The 15,118-nt window shown below is 26.2% G+C and overlaps 1 protein-coding gene and 1 pseudogene across 2 annotated transcripts in view; one reads left to right on the top strand and one right to left on the bottom strand.

Moving 5' to 3' along the window:
* Positions 1-1,470: 1,470 nt before the first annotated feature.
* The window catches only part of Arpc2 (Actin-related protein 2/3 complex, subunit 2), a 63,597-nt gene continuing 49,949 nt past the window's right edge, over positions 1,471-15,118 (bottom strand). For both annotated transcript variants that reach the window (XM_075382031.1, XM_075382032.1), the window contains exon 7: positions 1,471-14,907. In XM_075382031.1, coding sequence (XP_075238146.1) covers positions 14,880-14,907 — 28 coding nt within the window. In that variant the 3' untranslated portion in view covers positions 1,471-14,879. The remainder of the gene's footprint in view (positions 14,908-15,118) is intronic.
* Positions 6,434-8,886, top strand: LOC142317876 (uncharacterized; annotated as a pseudogene).

Genomic DNA, 15,118 nt, shown 5'->3' with positions numbered 1-15,118 from the left:
AGAATTGTCAATTGGGAGTGAAAATGGTAAATAGCTGGAAATGATAAATGATTAATAGTAGTGCATGTACGAAGTTAAAATGGGTTTTTGAACGGTGGTTTGTAGGTATTTGAATCCATATGTTCCCAAGAATGTCACAATGAAATGAATGGTGACAATTTTATGCAGCGATTTAAAAAAATTGTTGAATTACTGCTGAAGGATCCATCATAGTAATGAAGAATGTACCATTGCCAGAAAACTGAAAAAATTCCCAACACTTCAACCTGAAAATTGCCAATGTTTAAAATCAAAGAAACACCAAAGACAGGTTAAAAGTAGAACTTAAAAGATTAATAAAATCAGTTAAACAAAACTATAATCATTATAAAATAAATGAAATAGCAAAATTGAAAAATTGTGTTGTGATGTGTCTTCCTCCATACTACTGCAATTTTAACCTGACAGTATTGATATGGGCACAAATTGAGAGCTACATTTGGGAGTAATAACACAACATTAAAGTTTAGTGATGTAAAAAATCTACTGATAGAAGGTGTTAATAGAGCAGATGCAAATGCTTGAAAATATTGTATTCAACATGTAATTAAAGAAAAAAAAACATGGGAAGTAGACAGTTTGTGTAAAAATATAATTGGAGATATTGTGATAAATTTGGGAAACGATGACAAGAGTTCAAACAGCAGCTTGTCTGATATTATATGCACTGAGGCAACAAACATTTTTTTCTGTTTTACTTGATCAAATTTTAATATAGTAGTAACGTACTGTCTTAAAATCTTTAAGATAAATATATCATTTTATCACAATTTTTTAATTTTTATTATTACAAGCTTCATTTTATGTTTACTTCATTTTTATGTTAAAAGTAAAGAGAAGTGTTTTTCTCAGACAGATTGTGCTAAATTAAATTAAATTAAATAAGAATCACAATACTGTTATTTGGTTTGCTAGACACTTTCGTGAAACAAATTATATTATTTAAAATATAACAGTTGAATTGTTAACATTAAATAAAGCATACGCTCTTAAATTTACACTCCCTTTCCAAAGAAAACAATTTATAATTATAAAATTGTTAAGTAGCAGTTTGTTTTCTGTTTATGGTTTATTGGTACGATAATGTACAATTATATTAAAACAAACTGTAGAAAAAAATATATTATTGAAATTTAGACTAAACATTTTTATTTAAAATTAATTTTATCTTCTTGCATCAATTTACTAGAGAAAACTGAATTTGTAATGCTGGAGAATCAAACAAATTATAACAAGATTTTTAAGAAATCAGAAAATGTTTGGACTGTACAAATGGTCAAAGTAAATTAATTGGCATAGTTTATTTTACTTAGCTAACATTATGGCACAACCATAAAAAATAAGACACATTATAATCTTTAGGAAGACAGTTCCTTCATATATTAAATTTAAAAAAAAATACAATTAACATAAATATTATAATAAAATAAATGCAATTCAAAGATTGATATATTTACTTTAATAATTAATTTAAATAATTAGCATAAAATTAATTAAAAATAAATTGAACTGTGGTATAATTCATATTCTGTACAAAATGAAAATTTAATAACACATATACATGTTAAAAAAAATATATATATATAAATATATACTGATAACAGAAACAACAATTATTAACAAGCAGTTATAATTAACACAAGCATACATACATAGAAGTTCTTTCTTGTTCTACGTTAAATTACTATGTAGTCACTGTAGTTGTGTCGCACTGAACTTATAATTACAATAATTAATTAGTTAACAAAGTTCTTTGTTCTCATTTTTCTAGTAACAATTAATAACTAACTAGGATGAATTAGTTAAAAGATTGCACTTTACAAGATACATTTCAATCACTCACTAAATTTTCAATCTTCTCCCCGAGCCTCACAGCAAGAGAATTTTAAATTAAGCATAATAAAATTAATTATTTTACATCTGAAAAGAATACTAACTACGTACAGATGATGTGATATAAATCATATATTCTGATAAAATTACTGTCTTCACACCTGAGAATTTACATAATCAAAATACAAAGATCAGAATTTTGTTTCTATGTATGTTTATTGATATCTCTTGATGGTGTTCCAAATGAAATGTATATATTCAAACATATACATTTCATTAATAAAAAATTATATTGATTAAAATTTATTTTTATCATCAAACTTATAGCACCATAGTGCTCAAATTTTTACAGTAATGCAACATAATTAAAGGCAAAAATAAATAAGCACACTACCAACAGTTAAAAACAAAATCTGTCTTCAGTATTCATCTGTGAAAATTCATGAAAATTTGATAGTCAATTCCGTAGAGTATTAAAAAGTGAGTAACAAAATTATACGAATAACTGTTAACAATATGTTAGCATGAGATATCCAATGAACTTTCATTCAATGAAACAGGATAGAATGAAAAATTAATAAATTAGTAACAGCTTTTCTTTAGTCTCATTAATATAAGGATGATAGCGATCACAATCACAGAAACTGAAATGGTGTTTTCAAAAATATTTTTGAACGTTTAAAAGACAGGACATTTTTGATATTAAAAAAAATATTTAATTCACAGTGGAACAAGCTTTAAAGAAAAAAATACCTGTCAAATTTTTATGGCTAGGCACTTAAAGAGGTATGCGATTCCAAAGCCAGATTTTATATTTGACTGTATACAGATTAATTAACGTTTAATAGAATTATATTCTTAACAATAAATAAATTTATTAACTTCAATACACTCCACAGAATTTACTGTCTGATCCACTGTTAAAAGATAATCTATGGTACAAGATTTTTCATACCATTTCATACATTAAGTGTAACACCTTATATGTAAGAATAAGCTTTTCTTACAGAGCACAATGACACTGAATTTGTACATTGTCAATAAATAATAAAGCCTTAAATTAAATAGAAACTGTTAAAAAATACTAACAAAAATAACAATTAAAATTTACTGACAAGAATTTAATGAACTAGATTTGCCAATAATTCAAGTAGTTGATATTTACTAACTACATTAAAAAAAATATATTACTTAATATAAATTTATAAGCTTACAAGTAAATCAATTCAATATAAATTTAAAAAATATTAACATAAAAGAAATTATGACAATTTGATTGTTAGGCAAATAAATCAGTAGGTAACACCTCAAATATGAATAATTAATGTTTAATTAACAATCAATATTTTATTTAACATAAATTACTGATAAAACAAAATAAAAAAACTGCAGGCAATTGAGCAGCCAAGTGGAAAAAGAACAAACGTCAAAATTATTTTTTTTCTGGTAGAACTATTTATTTTTTACAGCAAGCTACACTACAATCTTGTATAAGAATTATTGTTATACCTGTACAACGAAGTTACAACTCAATTAGTGGAGACAAAAACATCCTTAGACCACATGAATATATTGCTTATGTTATTACTGAAATCAATTTATTTTAAAAGCTCATCTACACCTTTTTTACAAGTTTTTTCATACAAAAGCACTTTTTAAGTTAATTTTAACAATTTAAGTGGAAACAAGTGGTAGTAAAAGTTTAGATGTGAATTTGTCATTATCTATAAAAAAATTTTAAATTACAACTTTATAGAAGAGAAGAGCTGAAAAATTAGGAAACTTGGTAGTTTCCTAATTTTTCAGCTCTTCTGATGTTAATGGTACCTCGTAAGTAATATAAGGTAAGTTTAAATTTGTTAGTGCTTGTTGCATTAAAATTGTCATTCAAATGTTCCTACTTCACAGCAATTATATTTTTCAATATAATTTGAAATTTTAGTGACAAAACACTCAATGCTACAAAAAATGTTAGTCACAACACTGGTATTAATCACCTTTGTAAAAGAAAACTTTCCATATGTAAATATTAATTAATTTGTTTTTTTCAGCAATGGCTTCAGCACTAGTTGTATAACCCAGAGAAATCACTACTACTTTTTTCAGTCACTGTTCCATTAAACAAGTAGCCAAGCACATCCCAAATACAAAGTTAAAATTGAAAAATTTGTTTATAAATTGAGTAGATTCATTACAAGGTATAGCATAGAGATTCCATGAAGTATAACAAACAATAAATGATGATGGATTAAATAATATAAAAAGTAAGAGAAAAATTTAAGGAAGACTAGAATTCTATTCTACACTTTCACAGCCACTTTTCTTTAAATAAAACAAAGAAACTTTTTTTTTTATATTTTACAACTGAATACAATTTTTTTTAAGTTGTTTTGTCTCTGAAATACTCAACACATCAAACCTTTTTAAACACATTTAATATATATAATGAGAAAACAGTGAAGCAATTTTTGTGAATGTTGTAGTCACTCTTCAGGAAAATGATGATGAACCATCACCATAAAGTAGAATATGATTCGCATGTTAATAAATATAATAGCTACAAATCAATAAACAATAATTATTTAACACAATGTAAAGATGAAGAAAACACAGACTGATAAATAAGTCAAAATTCTTGATGCTTGCTGAAATAATTCTAGTCCATTCAAAGATTCATACTATAAATCTTTTAAAACCTGAACCAGTTCATAATTCCAGGGCCAATAAAAAAATCATTAAGGGGAGAACACAAGAATTTACACAAACAGAATAATTTCAGTTCACCAGGATATTTGGAGGCAAATGTACAATTCTAAATCATTAAGTCAAGCGGCATGTACAATAATGAGATGGTATCTCAGCCTCATTGGTTAAAAGACCAACAAATAAAACATGTTAAATATTTCCATTTGTGGGTGACAATGTGAAGGAGATTTGAAAAAAAGTGTGGCCTTGATTTTAAAAACAATCTTTTTTTATTACATTTGTGTTAATTTTTAACTTAAAAAAGAATTGTAAATTATTATTATTAATTTTTTATTTAATAAATAATACGTTACAATAACTGATATAATAAATTTATTGATCTACAAAAAGGGGAGAATTTTTTCTCAGTACATTTAAAAACCAAATATTCAAACACTTGTGAACAATAGCTTAAAATAGAGAAATACATTATAAAAATTTACATTCATTAGAACAGATCATATTTTTAAAATTATAGTCATTCAAAACTCAAAATCACTGTTTGTAAAATTGCCCTTTTAACACCAAGCACCTCAATCGCCTTTTCTCAAATATAGTAATAACCACCCTAAACTGAATATTATTAAACAGTTACTAACAAGTTAAAATCAAAATGGATTTTTATACATTCTGTCATATATTTGTTGCAACAAAAGTTTTTTTTTTTTTATACAACGTGCCAGCGAATAATTAAAAAATTAAGTTAAATGAAAGATTTGGTGCCTTAATTAATTTGCTTGATTCTTTACAATGTATGTAATTAATTCAGTTAATATGCAAGCAAATGTGGATCATTTATTTAGATATTCATTGATTACAGACAATTTAATAATAAAGACAAAAATTAAAAACATACAGAAATGATAAAAATTAGATTATTCAACAATACTGAAATATATTTTAATTTAATTAAATCAGAAAAAATTCAGGATCTTAAAATACTTACTAAAATACATTAAACAATAAATTTTTCTTCAAAATGCTTCCTCAATGTTATTATGCACATTAGATATACTTTATCTAATGAAAACAAGCTAGGGAAACTTTACACACACTTCTAATACTTTTTAAAAGTAGTTAAATGGCCTTAATCACTTAACATAAAAACTTATTCAAATAATTTCAGGATACCTTCATATTTAAAATCTCAGTTCTTTTGACTTTTCAGTATAACTGAAAATCATAAAAATATAACTAAATAAATGAATAATTTCAAATTATCATTAATAATGAAGCATTTAAAGTACAGTTACATTATTCAAATTAAATAACTAAAAAATGTTAATGTTTAACTAAAACACATTTAACAAACTACTTCAGAACTGTTAATGGCCACTTTTCACCTTTAATTTAATTAACATAATGACGAGCATGTAGCATCATAAAATTTGTATATTGATTTTTTAATTTTATCACAGAGATGGTTCTACATATGTCTATCGCTCCACACCTATTAATTCCTTGCATCTTCTTCCATAATTAGTATTATCCAAACTTACCAACAATCTTAACAAAACATAGTTATTTATTGCTATCATTAAAGTAACCTAATATATAACATCAGTATTTATATATGTAAATACTTAGAAAAATAATTAAAAAATGAAGACAAATTATGTTATTTTTTTCTAAATCAGGTAACCTGACAAAACCTAATAAATATTGGCTGACATGGTACAGCTTTAAGAATTAGTGATTCAGTATTTTAACAACAACAACAATTTGAAAAAAATCACTTAATCTATAACTTCATTATTACAAGTACATCCTTTAATAAACTGTCGTTCACTGAGAAAAATGTTAATTATACTACATTATGAGTCAGACTGCTGATAATGAATACCAATACTGCTCTGCTAAAGAAAAAGACAGAATCTATAAAAATGACGAATTCCAGATTAAAAATGATTCTTATGTATTTTGGGGCGAGAAATTCAATGAACTAGTCAAAAACGCTGTGTCTGCTGTGGTTTTGGAGATAGAGCTACAGAAGTTAGCAGCATCTGCACAAAAATAAAGATAATACTATGGAAGAAGGCAGTAACTACATACTACTAAGGATAAAAGACAGAATGTCCAATGCATTTACTACCATCTTGCTTAGAACTGTGTATTTACTGCCTTCTTGTTTAGCTGAAGAGAGCTTTACGTCACAACTGATTCAGTTACTGCATGGGATTTGATTTTAAGGTTATGTTTATGTTGTTTTACTAACATTAATATAATTACGTGTAAATGTAATCTTGTATTCATAAATGTTGGTTTCATGATGTGTTTTAGTTAATTTACTGTTTTGTTTTAATTTTAGTACTGTTTGTGTTAGCATTACACACAGCAAGTTCATGTTGTTGTTTTGTCGAAATATTTTTACAATTTTAAACAATGAGTTTAGCTCATTCTTCTGAGTTTTCATTTCTGACAATCAAGTAGAACAAAACAATTATTTGATTTAGCAACCAGTAATAAGTAAAGTGACAATTTTAATAATTCTAGGCCTACTACAGCTAATGATAATAAGTATGAAAACAATCTTAACTGCAATGAATCAGTTATGTTATCTAATACTGTGCTTCAAGATAACGAGATTCTGTTTATGGATGATCATGATAATGTAAATCAAAGGCTTGAAATAATCAGTCAATTTGGGAGTAAAAGTCAAAGTAATCAACTAAATTCACAAACTGTTTCTATCATTGAAAAACATTTTTCTGAATTGAGTTTTCTTGATATTAGTATTACAAACAATACAGATATTGGAGTTGACAATTATCAGTCAGATGTAAATTATTTAATAAATATCAGTGAAAATAATGGAACAGAAATTTCTTCCTGTAGCACCTCACAAATTTGTATTGATGATAAAGATAATAATAATAATAATAAATCACAGCTACCTGCTAAATCAGATAGTCAATCCAAACACCCAAACAAGAAAACTGAAAAAATATTATAAAAGTATTTGTGAAAGGAAGAAAATGAAATTAGAGATTAAGAAACTAAATCATTAAGTTAAGCCTAACTGAAAGATGTAAAAAATAAATGTGCTTTAAAAATAAATGAAGAGTGTAGAATTGCAATTGACTACCAGTTCTGGGGGATGTTCATGGCTAGAACAAAAAGCATTCATTTTAAATTCTTGTCAACGATTACAAGTAAAGAGAAGAACATCTGAGAGTGTAGTTAAGCAAAACAGTTACAAGTATTTTTTTTAAAATCAGAAGATGAAAAAGTTCATGAAATTTGTGAAGTGTTTTTAACTACTTTAGGTAAAACCAAGAAAATGACAAAATTGTACATGTTTTTTAAGGAACACCTAAAGGTTCCATTATACACCAAACCCAGATCAGAGAGGAAAGCATCCATCAAAAATGCCCACATTATGAAATAACTGAACATATTGAATCATTCCATCCTTAAATCTCTCATTACAGGAGGGAACACACACCTAATATAAGGTATCTTCCAAGTGATGTTAGCATAAAACTAATACATTCAGATCTCCTGGAAAAATACCCAACTTTAAAATTTGTAAAAAACAACACAAAATATAATTTTCAAAACTTGGCCATGAACAGTGTGAGAAGTGTGAAGAATTCATCTTTCATGAACATGATAAATCTAATATAGATTTTAATTGTCATGTGTGCAGGTCATGGACAGACCACATTAATGCAGCAAGTAAATCAAGATCTGCTTATCATAAATATGCAGAAGGTGATATTGAGCTGTCTGATGGAACCATTTGTTTTTCTTCTTATTTGTAGAAAATTATCATGCTGCTTAGACTGGATATGTTTAAGCACATTCTTTTTACTCCACAACTAACTAATTATCATTGGACATTCACCCCTGTAGGGAAGAAAAGTACATTAAAGCCTTACTCAGTTCTTTGGCATGAAGGAGTAAGTGGCCGAAATAAAGAAGGTATTGTTAGTGCCTTCTACATGTATTTAAAAAGTGCAGAGATAGCAGCAATTTTATTATTCAGTTAGACAATTGCTCGAGCCAAAACAAAAATTGGGGTTTCCTATCATTCCTAATAACAATTATTAATTTGGATGAGATAGCAACTACTGAAATAATTATTTTTTTTATTTTGAACCTGGGCACTCATTTATGAGCGCAGGCAGTTTTCATCATCAGGTGGAACTTTCATTAAAAAAATAATAAACTTATGACTTCAGAGATTTTGTTACTACAGTGTCTACACCAAACTCATGCAACATTGAAGCAGTTTGTATGGATTATTATGACACAACTAAAAGATAACAGTTCAAAAATTAAGTTAAAATACAGAAGTGAGAATGAATATTTGAAAAATATAGAGAAAATTCGAGTAAAACGGGGAACATTTTATTCACAATTTAAAAATGACTATAACGATAGCTCCCCATATCAAAAATTAATTTTTTGCAAAAAAATTTACAAAAAAAAATCCCCTTTCCTGAAGCACAGAAGAGTCCTCATGGATTTCTTTATGATAAAGATAAAATTTTAAAAACTCTACAGGGCGTTATTCTGCAAAATTGAAAAACATTTTGGGAAATATGGCAGTCTACTAAACTTAATTCAATTACTAGTTTTTAAGAGACAATTTAATTTAACAACATGATATGTCAAGCAAATTATGTCACGAAATGAAACATTTGTTTTCATTTTATTACAGAATTCCTTTTAGTTGAGTAAAATAAAAATTTAACTTATGTGTTGAAGTATATTGTGTTCAAAAGTATTATTTTTTTAAATGTTAATCATGTGGTAATAATTTGATTTAAGTATTCAAGAACTAACCATCAACTAAAAATGCAAAGGTAACATTCACTAATAAATATTTTATCTTTTTAAAAACTGAATGCAATGAAAACAAAAACAGTAAATTAATATTGTTCAAGTGATAATTTAGAAAAATTCTTTAAAATAAAATGTAGAATAAAATTTGTAGATTTGTAGAATAAAATTTTTCAGTAAATGTTTAAGTTATCATATGTAACAGATGAGAGTTTCTTAGTTACTACAAAATAGTAGTAGTGTTAGATACTAATACCACTGTGCATTTATGCACAGTGGTATGTATTATAACTAGAGATGCAAGGAAAATGGCAGTCTTGCATTTTTTTAGCGACAAAAACACTTGTTTTTAATTTTAATGTTATATAAGGTAAAAAAAGACAAAATAACTGCAGAAACCACAAAATAAATTTAAAAATATCATAACGGCTAGCTTAAAATAAACTTTAAAGCTGATTTTCTCAATATGGTATTTTTGCAGGTACTGCCTTTCTCCTTAGCAGGGCAGAATAATATAAAGTTTAGATTCAAATAAAAAAAGAGTATTATCTGAAAGTCATTTTTTGAGCCTAAATCAGTAAATTTTAATACTATTAAAATACATTACATAATTTCTATTTTTCATATAACAATTATGTTTTAACAAGAATTAAAATTAACCGAATTTATACAATCTTAAGCTGGGTCTAATACATAGTCCATAGATTTTTAAACCTATTCATATTTTCTTACAATTCATTATTTTTTGAACAAAGCTAAGTATAAATAAATTTTAACTGGAAAAACTAGCACCATTCACATAACTAAATTACTTTTTTCCATTCAATCAATCTTAAATTCCCTAATCTATTCTTTTAATAGAAAAAAATGGAATGTTAATTTATTATTGATCAGCTAAAATGGGTAGTTCTATTATATTTAATAGAAGAAATATGTTCAATCTGTAACAAACATTTAAAAGACAAAAACGTTTAACAACACTCACTTCAATCAATTTTTCTTGTAAAAAGAAAGAGGAAACTCATCATGTTGATGGACCATGAAGATTCAATATAAACATTTATTTATGTTCAATATCTACCGCATCATAATTTTGCAAAAAAATTACTTAACATAATAATAGAACCAAAAGAAACATTTTCAAAATCAAACATTTTTTTCTATTATTAAAAACCAAAATTTATACACAAACTTACTTCATAGAGAACAAGAATTGTTGCCATACATTCAACAAAAATAGGAATTGTAATAGATCTGAAAACAACCTACAATAAAATTAACACTAAACAGATTACAAATTATCTTTTACTTTCTGAAGTAGTCCACAATTTATTTGAACAGGTTACCTCATCGATATAATTACAATTAGTATTTGAAGCAAGATCTTATTTACCATTTACGACAACAACCTTTTTATACAATTTTATTTATTATGGATGGATGTTAAGTAATATATTATCTATATAACAATGGTGTTATTTTTATTTACACTATTTAAGATTACTAATTTATACATTCACCATGTATGAAACAAGCAATATAACCTGAGGTTGAGCAGTTAATTAATCATTACGGTGAATGAAACTATAAAAATCATTATCATACATGGTTACACTGCTTCAATAAAACACGTTTATCATGACACTAAATATAAACTGATGAACAAAAATACTTCAGTTGTTCTGTTTCTGAAGTGACTAGTTATTTTATTTAAAATCATTTATACATTATTTAGTAACTGTAGCAAATGAAAGCTCAACTCTTCATGATTTTTACAAAGGTCCAGAACCTTTCATCATTTTTAAATAAAAATAATAAACAAAAATTAACATTAATGTACTTAATAAATACATACTTTTATGTATACATTACAATTATAAACGATCACAGGAATAGAATTACATATTCACAATTTTTTATTATCAAATACTAATTTAATAACAATATTATGGTTTATTTTATTTGAGAGTTTGAAAATTGGCAATAGTATTAATTTTAAACTCCAGTAGTATTGCTTTTTGTTTTTTCATTTGAAATCCAATATAAAAATACTACTTAAATTCAAAACTGAAATATGAGTGGATTAAGTTCAGTTAAAAAAAAAAATTTGTCTCAAAACATTTTATAAAAACCAAAAATAAAATTTAATTCCTTTATAAATTTCCCAACCAGGTATAGAAATGAATATAGACTTTTTAACAGTATTTTGAGGGTAAGAATAAAGGCAATAACTCTAAAAAAAAAAAGAAAGTACAATTCTTAATAAATACTTGTTACTTTAGTTTTTTCTTACATCAATTACTTTTACGATTTTTGTGTCACTCATTTATCTTACTTCCTCATAAAAATTCACATACATGTTTATTAATTTATTAAAATAGTTGTACAATGTTTACATTTAAAACAATTCCACTTGGTTTTATTTTCTCTTTAGTTCACACATAATATAACTAGTACCAGAAATAAAAATAACAAGAGTCGACTGTATAGACTTGTATGCAACTACCACATTAGTAGCAAAATATGATAATTAAGTGGCATACATTGTTTTAAATGCAGTAAATTTTTAAGGGAAGAATCCTTAAAACTTTCAAAGGAATTATGAGGATTTAACTCTTGCAGTATATGAAGAAAATTTTTTTTTTAGTCAAAAACAGAAAGAACATTCACCAGTTATTTAGTTTCAATTAATTATCCATCTTCAGTACTTGTATACACTGCAACGAGTATAATTCCCATTATCAAACCAGGTATGAAGGTATTAACTAGATTATCCTTAAAGAGAACACAGTATGAAGATTCTGAGAACTATACTTACCAATCAGTTTTATATTTATCTTTATCCTTATTCCTGTTCAATGTCATATAGGAGAATAGCATAAAGGCATGTATTGAATAATTTTATGACAGACATGCTTCCTGTTGTAACTGGAAACTAAAAGCACCACTCCCCATCCTTATAACTACTTACTACTATTTTTTGTGATGGAACTAATCTCAAATAATCCATAAACTTTCCTTTTTAAAATATATCTAACTCAGTGTCATCACATATTGTACTCATAACTTTGCACTTCAATTTCAGCTTTTTTTATTACCAGCTACCCCAATGAAAGAACATAAACCCATTATCCCAAAGCATTAACACTATTTCAACATAACACATCTGCTGTCATTATTTACTTCCCTGTCTTTTCCTATTTTCCTTGTTCTTAAACTTCTTTCACACATCTTGTACATCAATTATCTTCAATCATCTGGTATTCTTTATCATACAGAAACATAAAAAAAGAATTTATTTTAATCACATTTTTATTTGGAGTTGTATAATGAATTTACCACAACTTTCCGAGATTAAATGTCCAGATAACCAGTAAGAACAATTTGAACAAATAAACAATATCCAGATACTAAATTATTAATATCTTGCATTGTAGTTGAGTTTTAATTTATAATAGCAGGGATGAGCATTATCATTTTTAAATTTAAAAATGTGACAATATTTTTATTATCTTTACAGAGCGACTTCATTTGGTGAAGCGGTAATACCTCTCTGAAAGCACTGATCACAAAAGTAATCAAGCAGTAAAAAGAAACTATCAATTTTAATAGAATAGTTCTTCCTCATATACATGTAGATCAGTAAATTTCACAACATAAACTGAGTTTTGTGTTTAATGTTATTTTTGAATGTAAGTTTCTTGTTAACTACATTTTGTATATGTATAGATAATAAAAACACTTTGGCACGACTGTGACAGAACACTATATAAATTAATAGATCGTTAGGCTTCCAATATATGTGCAATGCACTTTATTATAATGTAATGTAACAATAATGCAGTCAAATGAATATGTACCATTATTTAATGCCTACACAGTTTCACTGCTGTCAGAAGTACAGCCTGCCCAGTATTTGCATTTCTTAAGGTGAAATTCCATGTGATATACTGCTTTTGGAGCACCTGAGGGAAATTAAACTGTCCCAAAAGTGGATGAATGATGATCGCCCTCTATTTTTACATGTTTTAGAATATACAAAGCATGCAAGATGTTTGAAAGAAAACAAAATTTTACTGCTAGTGGATAACTATGAAAGCCAATGCACTCGATGCTATATTGTTTGTTAGGGATAAAGGTTTAGTGTTAGTAACATTTCTATTTTCTTTTTTTAATAGAATATTGATGGCTATTTCTTTTGCTGTTGGAACTATTATTTAAAATAATAGTTAACCTTTATTCTATATTTATTGATCCTATTAAATTAAATAAAAGTTTATTATTGGCCCAGAGAAAATATAATTTGCATAAAAACTTAGCAGATATTTCAAATTTACTTTTAACTGAAGAAATATGTACTGTTCAGTTAAAGAAAGTACAGAATTGGATGTGATAACAACATGAAAGCATTAAAATAGCTATTGTTCTTACTGTTCTTCATAAAACTGCAAGATTCAAATAAATTTTATCAAAATAGCATCTATGAATGATTTCCAAGGTCAGACAAAAGATATAAATACATATTTTAGTATATAAGTTTTTTCTGATGAACTAAATACTGAGATTCTGGAAGTTAAAAAAAACAAACAGCAAACCACCTCCAAAAATAAAACCATCAATAAAATCTATACCATAGGTTACAATCTTAGAGAAATGTTTTTGTCTGAAATAAACAAAAAGTAAAAACTCCACTTCAAAAATGACAGCCACTCCACATCCATAAAACAAATATATATGACATTTTATCAGAATAAACATTACACTACAAAACCTAGGCACATGAAAATAGTACCTAATAAAACAAAATAAGCTTAATTAAACTTTAATTATATGTAATCGATATAACTTTTAATTCATGTTTACATAAAAGTATAAAAAAATGAATATAAATATGCATTACATAAAATATTACAAACAAAATCTCAAAAGGTAAAGATGCAACGGAACAAAAATGTAATTTTCAATGATATATTTTACAGGAACTAAATTTTTTTTTAAATAAGGAAATGAAATGTTTAAAACATGAAACAAGATGCAGAAAATCAGTAGCATAAGAATTTTGTTTTTAAACAACAAGAAAAAAATTTGTTTTGAAGATTAAGCAATCATTAGTATAACTTACTAATTTATTCAACATGAGCTCATTTATTTACTATTTTTATAAGTTAATAAACATCCTGTAAATATTTTGTAACAAAAAAAAATTAAAATGTTACTAGAAAGAACTATTCGTTACAGTTGTGACAATGGGTGTGGCTGTTATACTTAATGCATTCACTTACAACAGTCAATATCTTGTGCCGGTTCAGTAAATAGCAGGGTGTGGCCAGTTTCAGGCATTTATCTCTCTTAACCCTGCTTTCACAATCATACTCGACGTCTATCTTCATTTTAATTCTCTATAATACATTAGTTCATTAAAGTCAATTCACTTTTCTCATTAAATACGCCTAACCACCACAAAGAGCGCAGAATCATTCCTTTCTAATAAACGTTCGTCCACTGTAACAAAAACAATTATTCTTATTTAAATATCTAAATACATTTTTTCTACTTAAAAAATAATTTGCAAATTGAACATTATTGTAATGGGTGATTTTCTCAAAATGAACTTTACATCAAATTACAGTAAATTTCATGTTCTTTCCAAGTCAAAACGTTACTTAAAAAAAATTCAGTTCTTTAAACAGAAAATCTATAAGGATTTTCCATT

The sequence above is a fragment of the Lycorma delicatula genome, chromosome 1 (genome assembly GCF_047948215.1).
Source record: "Lycorma delicatula isolate Av1 chromosome 1, ASM4794821v1, whole genome shotgun sequence".
Classification (NCBI taxonomy): Eukaryota; Metazoa; Arthropoda; class Insecta; order Hemiptera; family Fulgoridae; genus Lycorma; species Lycorma delicatula.
Note: the sequence above shows the minus strand (reverse complement) of the source record. Positions and strands in the feature narration are given on the sequence as shown.